Raw genomic sequence first — 13,799 nt, forward strand, 5'->3', positions numbered from 1 at the left:
ATTGGCTCTCCTTTACTTGATACTATGAGTACTTGAGCTTAATTAAATGATTGCTTATTTACCTTGTTTTGAGGAAATGAATTTGAATTGTGCACATATGTTTAATTTCAAAGTTTTGGATCTTTGTTGGTTTGTAATTCTTAATTGCTCGAGGACAAGTAATAGTTCAAGTGTGGAGAAATTTGATAAGTGTGTATTTTGAGTTATTTAAGCGTATTTTATTATTTAGTTTTGGTGTGTTTTACTTATTTTTATAACTAATTAACTAGAATTCTAGTAAAAGTATACATTTTATGGTTTTAAGTATAAAAAATTTCATTTATATGATTTAAAGTTATGAAAACTTCATATTTTTGTAGATTTAATGATTCAATCATCGAATGGAGTTAATTGAGAAGATGTTTGGATGATTTATTGATGATTTGAAGTGATTTAAAGATAATATGAAGTGCAAAAGATGAAATGCAAGCAAGTATAAAAGAAAGGGAGTTTGACAGCTTTGATACCTGTTGGTATTTCGACTATATCTTGAGTTACAAGTATCAGATTGAGATGATTTATAAGCCATTTTAAAGCTTACGCACATTTCTACATTTCTTATGGCGATATCAAAATCTAGTTCATGAGTTTTCCTAATCAAAAAATCAAAATACAGTTGGCCATTTCTGTTGTCAAAAGCTGAAATAGGAGATTGACTAGGCAAGGATATTTTGCTCATTTTGTAATCTACAGAGTTCCAAATTAGGTGATTCTTGAAGCATTGGAAAGTTAACTCAAAGGCTACAACTTTTATGTTTTGAATAAGAGTTAATTCAGTCTTTATCACCAAGAAAATATCTATTGCAATTGGTGAAAAAATAGAGCAAAGTTGAAGACTGACTAGATATGAGGAAACCTACAATAAGATAAAACGTGGGGTAATACACAACCTCAACCCGCATTTTCAGAGGTCACGTTTTCTTCAATTGCGACCACAAATTGTTCTGTAACTTGTGCTCTATTCACACAAACTTTTTGATCAATTTGTCTACAAAAATTCTGGCTGGATATGGCAAGCAAGCATATAGACTTCAAAAAGCAACTTTTGGAGATTTCAAGAGATAACTTTACCAACTAGAAACAACTCACTTTGAGCTTGAATTCCTCTATAAATAGGTACTTTGTTTAGCTTGTTTAATAACTTCGGAAGGTTAGAAACACTACTAAAATGTAGACTTCACTGGTTTTTCTTAGTTCATTAGTATAGTACAGTTAGTGTAGTTTATCCTTCTTGTACTTGTAGTTAGATTTGGATAAAGATTTGAGAAGCAAAATGGAGAGTTTGAGTTCATGTGGCAAGGGTGATTTCTCTCCTATCACTTTCTCTTTTGTATTTGAGTTCATATTTAACTATAATATAAGTATAGTCTTTTCTTTCATTCTCTTCATGTTTAGTTAAAGTTTATATCTAGAGTTATGGATGAACTTTTTATATTTTGTTAGTGATATTTACTTGATTATTTGATGATATTATTTTGAATAAGTTATATATCACTTTTGCTTTTCTAATCATGATTAACCGGCCATTAATTGTGATAATTTTAAGGTGTTAACTTTGCAATGAGAATTGAAATTTGACACTAGTTCAAGGAAGTGCTAAACTTTGGAAGTTCACTCACGAGAGTAGAGGTGCACCTATGCGGTTTTAATAACTTGTTCTATGTAATTTCATAGAAAAAATGAATTTGTAGTTAATTTCATAACCACGATAATAGATATGGCTTAGTTACAAGTATAATTGATTCACTACGAAAATAGGCTTCACATACATTAGGAAATTACACCATAACTAGCTAAAATAATAACGTTCACTTAACTGGTAATTTCATTTGCAAGAGTAGTGAATAATTGCATTGCCCTAGGAGTTTTCTATTGTCATTTTTATTACTTTTATTTTATGTTTGTAGTGTAGATTTAACTTTTTGCATTTGTGATAGTTTAAATAATAAAAGAGCTTGAAAACCATCGGTAATTGACAACTTTCCCAGTGAGATCGACACCTAATATCCTTGTATTTGATAAATGATTTGTATATTTATAGAAAATAGGGTGTTTAGATTTTATTAAAATTTGAAGCATGATAGAACTTCGTCATTAGTAATATGTTCTCGTCTCAACTGACGGGTTATCCTAATATGACGCATTTTGAATACGCGTCCTAATTGTGTTAACCTAATTATCATACAAAATTTTTCATATCGTGTTTGACTCAGGTATTTTTCGAGTTTTGTTAACATTTAACCGACAATTTACTCATGCAAACCCATGAGCTGATCTAATATGACTCATTCTATATACGTTTCATAGTCGTGTCAACTCACCCTAACCCAATTGCAAAACAAATTTTGTCACGTCATGTTTGGGTTAGATAATTTTCGTGTCATGTTCATATCATGTCCAAAATTGTCACCTCTAATAAAATCAACTAGTTTTGGTTCTATTATTGTGGAGTGGTTGCAATCTCATATTCAAAATAATAATAATAATAATTTAAGTCGTATTTTCCATTATCACGAGTCTTATTCCTCAAACCCACTTTTCTTTTGGCTAAAAAAACCAATTAAAAGCATAATCAATTGACAAAAGAAGGGATAAAACGCACTTAACTACTTTTGAAATAAAAGCAGAAATGGTAAGCAATTTTATCATGACAGCAGAGAGAGAGAGAGGACCCTATTGTTGGATATTTATGATTTCTCTTTGTCGTATTTGGTTCTTTTTCAAATGAAATTGCAGATTTTGCATTGTTTTAGGAGTTAAACTCATTTGAATACCTGACGATAATGTTAGAGCAAAATTAAGTGTTCAATTGGTTTAAAGGAAAACTTTACTCGCCTTTCTACAACAATAATTAGTACAGCTACACAGTTTTAGTACCCCAACAATTATTTTGTCTTCTAACGCTCTAGAACAACCGCATTTGCCGTGACGGTTTACGTTGCCACTTCATTTACCCCCGGGGGGGGGGGGTGTTCATGGGTTGATAATCGGGAATTTGATTAAAAATTTTTTTTGGAAATGCGGGAATAAGTTTTATCAAGATCAATATCCAATTACCACCCAAACTTTAATTTGGTAAATTGGATATTGGTAATTAGATTTCAACCGAAAAATTGGTAATTAGGTAATATCCGAAATTCAAAATATCAATTGCAAGTTAAAATATTTTAATTTTCTGTAAAAAAGTTATTGCGCCAAAATAATTACTCATTTTGGTGCAATAATTTAGTAGTCAGTAGTTAACTACTTACTCATTACTAATTAGTATTTAGGAATATGTACGTGTGTGTATATATTATTAGGAACGATATTTGCCTTTAGAATGAATTATGTGATATGTTATTTTTTAAATTCATTTCATAATTTATAGAGTCTGGGGAGTAATAAAATTTATTAAAAGATTCCAAATAAATTATGTTTTGGAAAATTAAAATAAGAATAAGTCTAATATATAATATAAAAAAAGACTAAATGTTAAACAAGTGAGCTGTTGGTGCAGCGGTTGTTGCATTTCCTTCAATACAAAAGGTCGTTGGTTCGAAGCTTCTCTCCAGCATCTTCCAAACATTTTTAACATGCAAACCCGGTTTCCTATAAAACCGGACGGTTCTCTGGGTTTGACCGGTTGAACCGTCGGTCCGTTAAAAAGTCAACGATTTAATTGTCAAAACGATCCAATTAGCTACCCGGCCCGGCTCAATTGCCGGTTGACCGGTCGAACCACCGGGCCGGGTCGGGTTTAATAACTATGGTATATATACATACCAATGTATTATAAAAGTTTCAAAGTTGGTTCGAAGCTTCTCTCCAGCATCTTCCAAACATTTTTAACATGCAAACCCGGTTTCCTATAAAACCGGACGGTTCTCTGGGTTTGACCGGTTGAACCGTCGGTCCGTTGAAAAGTCAACGATTTAATTGTCAAAACGATCCAATTAGCTACCCGGCCCGGCTCAATTGCCGGTTGACCGGTCGAACCACCGGGCCGGGTCGGGTTTAATAACTATGGTATATATACATACCAATGTATTATAAAAGTTTCAAAATTCACATACCAATGTATTATAAAAGTTTCAAAATTCAGCCAGCAATCAATAATCCGGTAACATATTCTTAATATTCGTTCCCCAACTACTTTGCCAAAAATTATTATTGGATATATTTTAGTTTTTTCGAATTCTGTTTTATCGAAATCCAAAATCCAATCTAGATTCGATTGATCAATTTTTCAGTTTTTTTTAAAGTTTGAACACCCCAGCCATTTACAGAATCCCGCAACCTGACCGTCAAAATTCCAAGATATCACTATTACTCTCCAAGTATATATGCCCCTATCATCTTCTCCTAGATGCTAAAATTGCCAACCCTCAGGGCGCTCCTAGACATGAGAATTGGTTGGGAAATCATTAATTTACTAAATTTGAATTTTGAATTTCACAAAACTTTTTTTAGAAAATTTTTTACATTCTTTGTTTCATCATTAAATATAGACCTGACAATTATGCCCAAAACCCAACAACCCACCCAACCCACCCACTAATTTGAGAGGTTGGTTTGGGTAAATTGGGTGTTGGGTCAATTTTGGGTTGGGTAATAAAAATCCACATATATTTTGGGCGGTTTGGGTATTTATGTTAGGTACCCATTACCCAACTTAAGTTAGAAAATAATTAAACAAATTAACAAATTAAAATTAAGGAACAAGAAAAGACCAGCAAGTAGCGAATGTATGTTTCCAGCGGATAAACCTCCACCACCACAAGCTTCCCCACCTTGCTAACAACGTTTTCAATCAAAAGAAACAAAATTTCAATCCCACTTTGGGTTCATTTTTGCTTCCCCTTTTGCATTTCTATTCTTCCAGTCGCAATATCCTAAAAATGCATATTTCTAGTGTAAGATATGCAAGTAAATATTGTACTACGAGAATTGGTTGCATTGATTCAACGATTCTACGGTTGGTCACCAATCACCATGAATATATATATATATATATATACAACTAGGACTGACTATAATTGGAATTGGAATATTGCATATTTAACTAAATTTAAACAAGTTGAAGAAGAAAGTCCTAAAAATGAGATCTTGAACTTGCATTGCTTCATATTGGTATACCATTTTTTCATGCTATATTCAATTTGAACAAAATTTGTTGCTTCGGTCTCTTAGTTTGGACCAAAACTATATCCACTATCCAATTTGAAAATCCTTACTTGTATAAAAACCAATGAATTCATCCAAATAATTTAAACTTTAAGCTGTTAGTACGTGTGTGTTTGTGAAAGTATATTAGTGTGTAAAAATAGTGTATTTTTTAAAACTTAAGAAGTGAGTATTTGTTTGTATCCGTGAAAGTGTTTTAGCGTGTGAAAAATTTTTTTTGTATGCAAAATGTATTTGATAGAATTTGTGTATCAAAATCTATTAATTAATATATTGGGTCATATTTGGGTCATGGGTTTGAGATGACCCAATCCAAAATTAACCCAATCTAAAGTTGGGCGGATTGGGTATAACTCATTTAAGTAAAAACCCAATATTAACCCGCCCAAAACCTGCCCAACCCGCCCAATTACCAGGTATAATTAAATACCTTTCAGATTTAATATCAAATTTGGTTAATATTAGGCTTCAGAATGTGTTAGGAAAAAAAAAAAAGAGGTGGTCTTGATAATAACAAGCAATTGCATTTCAGTTTCATCAAACAAGCATCGATAACACATCTAGTAGCTCCCTTCTTCATCAGTTCATCATGAATTCAGCATAAAACAAGTAGGCAGAGCTCAATAACTATAGCAATCACAACCAGAATGCTACATTAGGTCCAAAATATAATCTACAATACAAAATTACAAGGTTCCAATGTAATGCAAAGCTTGGTATCAACTTCTTGCTTGTGGTGAACAAAAACCTTTAAAGTTCCAGCCGAATCTTCAAGTTATAGACATCAACCTCCCATTCCTTAGAGCACCAATTCCCTGGAATATCTAAATGATGAGTTTTCACAAATTGAACCAAAGAAGGCCAAGAAAATGTTCTCAGGGGCAAGATTCATACATGATTTACCAACCCAAAATCCTAGATTAAGAAGTTGCAAGTGGTCAGTTGCAAAATTAGCAATTAACGGTACTAACAAGTTTAAATCCAAGTTAGTACTAGAATTAAGACAACAAGATGCAATGAGTTTCAAGAGGACAGCAAATGCCTTTCCAGATTTAACAAGACTAAGCAATTTATGATACAGCAGCCTAAGTAGTTCTTAACTAGCTATATGTCATGAAGCAAACAGAAATACAAGAGATATCATCTCAGAAATGAATGAAGCAGTTGTATAAGCAGCTGGAAATTCATTAAATAGACTTACGAGTATGTGATCCAAATCATGCTCATGATCTCAAATTTGAACTCCTAATAAAGACTTTGATATCTCCATAATCTTTTTTAATCTGCTCCGCTGATTCTTCTGCAGATTTTCCACACCAGTGCACTTCAATCATTCGCAATGAACCTATCATACCAAAGTCCTCCGGAATTTCTTCAAGGTCTTTGCAATTTTGCAAGACAAGTCTTTCAAGCTTGGGGAAATTATGACAAGAGGCATTCCATTGAGCAATGTTCAGATTGTCTAAGCTCAAGAACTTGAGATTCTTAAACTCTTCTTCAACATTCCATATTTTCCCCTCAAAGGCACCAGAATGTAACTTGAGAACTTCCAGGTTTGGTAGTCTCCCAATTGTGGAAATATGAATCCACGGAAGGCGAAAGTTTGATAAAGTCAATTTCTTTAGATTCAAAGGGAGGTTGAACTCACCATTGTTAAGAGGGCTTCCACAATAGAATATCTTGAGTGACTCCAAATGTGTTAGACAGTTCAATCTCGGAAACTGATTGCAATTCGTGGAAGAATCTGGTGATTCATAGAATATGCAACTCAGTTTGCAAAGATTTGGAAGCCTTTTTATTATCCTTTCTGCATCCTCACCACAAGAAAGAGATGGACAGGAAAAGCTGACCAGATTTTCTAACATAGAGCCATCACCAAGCTCTTTATCATCCGAGTCAAAAGCAACATGGACTTTTACATGAAGATGCCTTAAACTTGTGATGCTCCAAATAGTATTCGGTAATATGATCTTACCGCTTAACCCGTTAACAATAAGAATTCTTAGTTTCCTGAGGTTGGCTATCGATTGTGGAATGGATTTCAGATAGCCTCCAACTGCTAAATATCTCAACTGTACCAGAAGTCCAATTTCAACAGGAAATGAAATACCCAAGTTGAAGCATTCAAAATCCAACACTCTAAGTAATTTGAATTTGTTCCAAATGAATGAGATGTCATAAGGACGGTCTGGTTTAGAATCTGTACACGCAGAGAACAACAAAGAACGGGTGGCCAAGCCAGAAGGATTTGATTCAACAAAGTGGTTTCGCTTCAAATATACAGCCAACCGATAGGATGCAAATGATGCAGGAAATGAATGATAGTAAAAATCAAATTCAAAACCGTAATCTGTACTAGGAAATGAAGCATATGGATTGTCAGATCTGGTTATCAGCTGAAAGAAGTTCTGATCCTTGGTTTTAGACTTACAGAAATCACGGACAAGATCATGGAGGCGACATGCTCTAACCTTGCCGTTGGATCTTCTTTTGGAGATTATCACCAAGCTTCTGTCAATCAGATCCATCAAGAAAGCCTCGGCCACATCTTCAAAGCCTTCCATAGTTTCTGGTATGAAACCTTCTGCGATCCAAGACCTTATCAACTTGCTGACAAGAATATCTCTATCTTCATTAAGAGCTCCCAAATACAGAAAGCACAATTTAAGATATTCTGGCAAGTGTTTGTAGCTGAGATCTATGACTTCTTTGCACCAAGCTCCTTCATTGTCAATTATTTGTGAGCTCAAGGTATCTGCTATTCTTTTCCACGAATTTTGGCTTTTTTCTGTCATTTTCAGTATACCAGCAACTGCAACAACAGCAAGAGGCAATCCTTGACAGCGGTAAGCAATATCATTTCCAACTCCCAACAGCTCATCAGGGCAACCTTCTTCCTTGAATACCTTCTTTTTTAACAGCTGCCAGCTTTCCTCCTGAGAAAAAAGGCTAAGAGAAAGAGGAAAACCTTCTCCTTCCCGTTTAATTTCCAGGGCCACGCTACGGAGGCGACCGGTGAAGAGAATTCTACTTCCTTTCTTTTTCTTTGGGAATGAGTCTTTCAAGTAATTCCAAGCTTCAGCATCCCAAACGTCATCCATAACTATGAGATACCTGTTTTCAAGTAACAACTTATGCAATTCATGTTTGAGATCTTCATCCCTCATTCGGCGAATCTCTTCCGTGGGCTCACAAATCCCTGTTAGAATTTCAAGCAATAATCTCTTTTTCTCATATTTTTCGGAAACAGTGCACCATGAGCGAACATGGAAGTGGTGCGTGACATTAAGACTGCTATACACCTTCCTCGCCAATGTTGTCTTGCCTAAACCAGGCATTCCAGCAATAAAAACGATGTCTAGCTCTGAGGATCCCCAAATAAGCTGGTTGCAAATTTCATTTTCTCTGTTGCTAATATCCACCACAATGTCGTCAATTGCTGTTGTACTGTTTCTTGATGACCTGTCAAGTGAAACCAGAGTGACATTTTTGGATTCTTGGACTTTTGCATCAGGAGTTGTCAAATGAATTTTCCTGGCCTTCTCGCTGAGAAGTCTCAACTCCTCCAGCACATTGTCCAACCAGAAGAAATACTGCCATTGAGCATCAAGCTCAATTGAATCAACTATGTACTCCACTTTATATGCTGAATCAGTGACTCGATCAACAAGATCTTCTAGCTCTGGATGCTCATCAATGTCCAACTGTGAAACATTCTCAAGAGAAGACTTCAATGACTGGAGATGTATTTGAATCTCTTCCATGTGGTGCTTCGCCAATGCAGTTGATGCAGAATTATATTTCAGCGGTTCCCCAAGGTTTCTCCATATAAAATCAATGAAATTCAGATTGGAAGACTTGGGGAAATCAAACTTTGGAAATTTAGGGATAATCTCTGTGAGCTTTGCCTTGGTCAAATGCTTCGCCTCATCTAACAGCTCAGAAATTGGAAGGTTGGTCATTTCATCTCGTGTGTTAAGGAAATAGTAAGAGAAACATGTCAGCCTCCTAAGGGATTCTCCAATTGCTTCTAATACGTCCCTGACCTTAATTCTCTCGTCTGAGAGAATTAGTGTGATATACTCAAACTTCTGAAGGTGGAGTTTCATTTTATCTTTCCCACGAGCCACTAGCCTTTCGTCATTCCTGCCCTTTAGAAGTAACAGCTCAGTCAGAAATGACTCTCCCTTGAAAATCACAATCTTAAAACGAAGTAATAGAAGTGAGTTTTTCGCTGCAGATGCTGTGATTTCCTTGCGCCTAGATGACTCGTAGAGAGTTTTTTCCTCCTTGAATGTTGATTCAATCAGTGCCAACAATTTTTTCCCATCTAATCTCGTTCCCAATGGCAACTTCTCAGAATATGTGCGCAGACTTTTGGGGATTTGTCTACAGTTGTCCATGATATCGTCAAAATCGGGAAGCATACTGGAGGAAAGGGAAGAAATGTTTCTACTCCTTTTCGTGCCATGGATTTGCACCACAAGGAAAAGCTCTGCTTCAAGAAGACAAATCTTTGTAAGCAACTCAGAACAGCGTGGTGAGTTGTCCAGTTTTTTCCCATTACGACCAGTTGATTCAAATGTAGATGCCATCTCTACTAGCACTGCATGAATTTCTGGAATGAAACTTCGTGCTGTGTCCTCATCATCCAGTACAGAAGTAGCGTAGAGAAAGAGCTGTAACAGTGAAAACACCTTGTGTCGAAAATGTCCATCTCTACCACAAAATAGATAGTCGCAAAAACTGCGCAGAAAATCATTAAACGCAACCGTCTCGGAACACGAGAGAACCATAAGGAAATTGAGATGGAAACCCATGAATTTGGGATTACTAGGATGAATTTCATTGTGCAGATTCACCAGGAACTCAATCAGCTCTCTTTTCATCACCTGGATTCGGCCTGCCTTGCAATTTAACCAGCAATCACTACACCAACTTGCAATCCGTAGGGCCAGGGATAAAACATGGCCAACGCAAGCATCAAAACTAGGCAGCCCACGAGCATCTGTTGTTGCTCCTGATCCCAGGAATTTGCGGGCATGAAATAATGAAACAAGGTAATGTTCGATGTTCCTTGTATTATAATACAAGGAATGGAAATGGATCATTACACCAGAATCTTCATAACCCCAGTGATTAGCTGCCATCAAGGACACAGTTGACCGTACATACAGTAGTAAATATTTGCAAAAGGAGTCATCAAATACAAATGAGCTGCTGTCGCTGCTGCCGCCGCCGCCTCCTCTTGACCACATCAAGTACAAACGGTCAAGAGCTTCTGCAACTTTAGCAATCAAGCGCTTGGTTTTTGTTCCACAATCATGGGCTAATTCGTTTAGGGCTTCTTCATCTTTTATATGGTGATCATCCACCATCTTTTCTGTACGGAAACGAGAAAGTTCCTGGGCAATCTCCTCGGCTGTAGCTTCAATCTTGAGGCAGATGTCCATACTCCTCTTCTCCTCATCTGTAGCGGCTTCACTCCTCTCATGAGCGGATTTCCAAAGTTTTCTCAAAAATTTCCAATCATTTGTGACTTTTGACAGGATGACAGAGCGATTCTTTATGCGTTTCAGCGCAGAATTAAGGCGATCCAAGCTTGAAGAAGAACCAGCACCAGCGGCAGAAGCCATCATCTCCAAATTTTTCTACATCAGATCCATCTCTCTAATCAATAACAACTTTATGTATTTCTACTAAATTTTTTTGTATTTCTACTATAGATTTATCTCTCCAAATTTTTTGTATTTCCAAAGTTAGTAAAAGGTAAACGATGCATTGATTAGTCAAAACTTAACTCAGATATGTCATTACATTTTATTACATCAATTGAAATGAATTATGTCATGAAGAGTGGGAAGAAGAATACCTGCTTTAGCACCTTCTGCACAAGCTTGAAGCTGAAAATAATTGAAAACGTCTTACTGGAAAAGAAAAGCTAGATGGTTGTTTCCGAGCTTTGGAGGAGGGGAAAGAAAAGAGTCAACTGATGGGGGAAAACTCTGCAAGAGACTCACCAAACCCCTTAAAATATTTGGATAAATTACAGGTAACCTCCCTGTGATTTCACCTATTATCATATGACTCTTCTAATATTTTAAAATATTCATTTCATCCCTTACAATTTCATATAAGTGAAAATTTGATGCAAAATAAATTCCACGGTGTCGCAAGTTGAAATACCAACAATTCCCTACTTAAATACCAAATCGAACAACAGCCTAGTCCTTTTTTTTTTTTTTTTTTTGTCGACACAGGGGTGTCCGGGTCAATCCTTACGGGACCCGACTAATCCCCTGCGGTCCGGACCCGGTACCCCAACCCGGCCCGAACACGTTAAGTGCGCGGAGGAATCCAGCGTAGCGGAGACTCGAACTTGTGACATCAAGGGTCACTGGTGAGAGGCGCTGCCGCTGGACCATTCACGCGGGGGCGAACAACAGCCTAGTCACCTTGCATAAAATTATAAGGAGATCATCTGGGTAAAATATAAAAGCTATAAGAAGATAAAATGAATATTTATGCAAATCATAAAATGAATATTTATTCAATTGTCATAACCGATGATTCATTCCGTGTATTTTCTATTTTATCTAAAATTATAAAGAGTTATATAGCTATTTTAAAATCTTAAGAGGATCATTTGATATTATATATAATTATAAAAGGGGTTACATATAATTTACCATCTCAATGCATTCAACTATGCACGCAAGCGAACGAGCAGTGACACCTAAACCAAGCCTTGTACTCCCTCTCTAGTCGCAATTGACTCTTTTGCAAGTGAGATGGTCCATTATACCGGACAAAATAGCGGCACTAGTAGTAGTAGGTAAGGAGTCCCACTGTCTTGTTATTGATTCTTGGCCCTGTAGTGGTACAATTATTGGAAATGTGGACCTATAGATTAGAAATTTTCCCAGCATTGGCATGGGAAAGGAGACTTAAATTAGTGCATGACTACAAAGGTACTCGTGAAAAATTTCTGCTAGACCTTTAAACAATCAACAGTAGATATACATTTGAATTTATTAAATTATTAAATTATTAAATTAAATACATATAAGTATATATCACATTCAATGATAAATGAATAACTTATCATTTATTTTTAAGAGTAAATTTTGTTTAGAAAATTCAGTAATATTTAATTAATTTAAATATTTAATTTTTTATTATTAAATATATTAAATTTAAATATATTAAATTTAAATATTGAATTACGTTATCAATCAAGCAAGTTCAGAGCTTTCCAACCGTGAGCTAGTTTGCTAAAACCACAAAGGGTCACTTTCCACGATCCACGTCGTGGCTGCCATTATACAATTGTGATCAATTAAGAACAGGTATTTTCTCTAGTTTCTTCTGATTCTCAAATCTAGGTGCACTTGATATGCACATGGCATTGTTTGACCAAAAAAAAAAAAAAAAAAAAAGATATGCACATGGCATTAAGTCAATATGAACAGGGAAAAAAATTTAAAAATTATAACATCAAAAACAAACTCTTCTCTCTAAAAAAAAATTTAAAAATGTTTGAGAAGATAATAATATTAAAGTCATCATGAAACGAAAAAAAATGAAAATGATAACATCACAAAACAAACCATTCCCTCCAGAAAAAAATTAAAAATTATCGCATCAGAAACAAATTCTTCTCTCCGCTGGAGGGATCTCTTTTATGGTATCTTCTTTCCACTCTGATATGAGATTTCATGATCTAAAACTTTCTCATCTAACAAATACTTCCTCTGTCCCACTTTGATAGTCCTGTTTTCCTTTTTCGTCTGTTCTAAATTGTAGTCCACTTTCCAATTAAAGAATGTAGTTGTATTTTAATTTTCCTAAAATACCCTTATTCAATGTAAGTTATTGTTACTTTAAACTTACCACATTTAATGAGAGTTGATTCTTTTTTTACCATCAATTCAAGTTCCCATAAAGTTGTACTCTAATTAATGTGAGGGTATTTTAGAAAAATAGTTATCTAAATTGATTGTTCTAACAAAGTTAACTATTTTTTCTTAAATTGTGTGAAAAAAATCAGGACTATCAAAGTGAGACGGAGGGAGTATAACAAACAGCAGGCTGGACATTTTTTTTTAAATTTTTTTGTATAAATATTGTAAGGCGCTATCTTGTTCAGATAAGATACGGTGCAGCAGAAGTCACAAAAAGTTGAATAAATGCGACTACACTTTCCCGACAACTTCAGCAGTGCCAGACGAGACCAAGTACAAGATCAAAGTTACCGACCAATCTGGTCCTTTATTAGTGGCCACGCGTGTACCAATTTAGTCGCTTGCCTTCTTTTATGACCAAATTGAAGTAAGATTTCACCCATTTCACGCTCTAATTTGCAGAGCAGTAAGATTACAACATTCATGTAATGCTTTCCGCATTAATTTCGATTTGTTCTTAATTAATTAAATGGGTTTAAAGTAAATGTTTCTAACCGATTATCAAATTTGAATCACAATATGTAAATCGGTCAAAGAAGCAGCTGAGTTTTCCTGCTATAATATTGCTGCTAGCTTGTAGCTCTAATTAAATGTTTATAGAAATGCAACTTATTTAAAATTTGTAGAATG

The 13,799-nt window shown here is 35.2% G+C and overlaps 1 protein-coding gene across 1 annotated transcript; it reads right to left on the reverse strand.

Annotated features, from left to right (window-relative positions):
- Nucleotides 1–5,709: 5,709 nt before the first annotated feature.
- LOC113778371 (putative late blight resistance protein homolog R1A-4) lies at nt 5,710–11,167 on the reverse strand. Its single transcript, XM_027323762.1, has 3 exons — nt 11,078–11,167; nt 6,407–10,856; nt 5,710–6,020 (listed from the first exon to the last, which is right to left on the reverse strand). The coding sequence occupies exon 2, from the start codon at nt 10,842–10,844 to the stop codon at nt 6,429–6,431; it is 4,416 nt and encodes a 1,471-aa protein (XP_027179563.1). The 5' UTR covers nt 10,845–10,856; nt 11,078–11,167; the 3' UTR covers nt 5,710–6,020; nt 6,407–6,428.
- Between the last annotated feature and the right edge of the window lie 2,632 nt (nt 11,168–13,799).

The sequence above is a fragment of the Coffea eugenioides genome, chromosome 7 (genome assembly GCF_003713205.1).
Source record: "Coffea eugenioides isolate CCC68of chromosome 7, Ceug_1.0, whole genome shotgun sequence".
Lineage (NCBI taxonomy): Eukaryota > Viridiplantae > Streptophyta > Magnoliopsida > Gentianales > Rubiaceae > Coffea > Coffea eugenioides.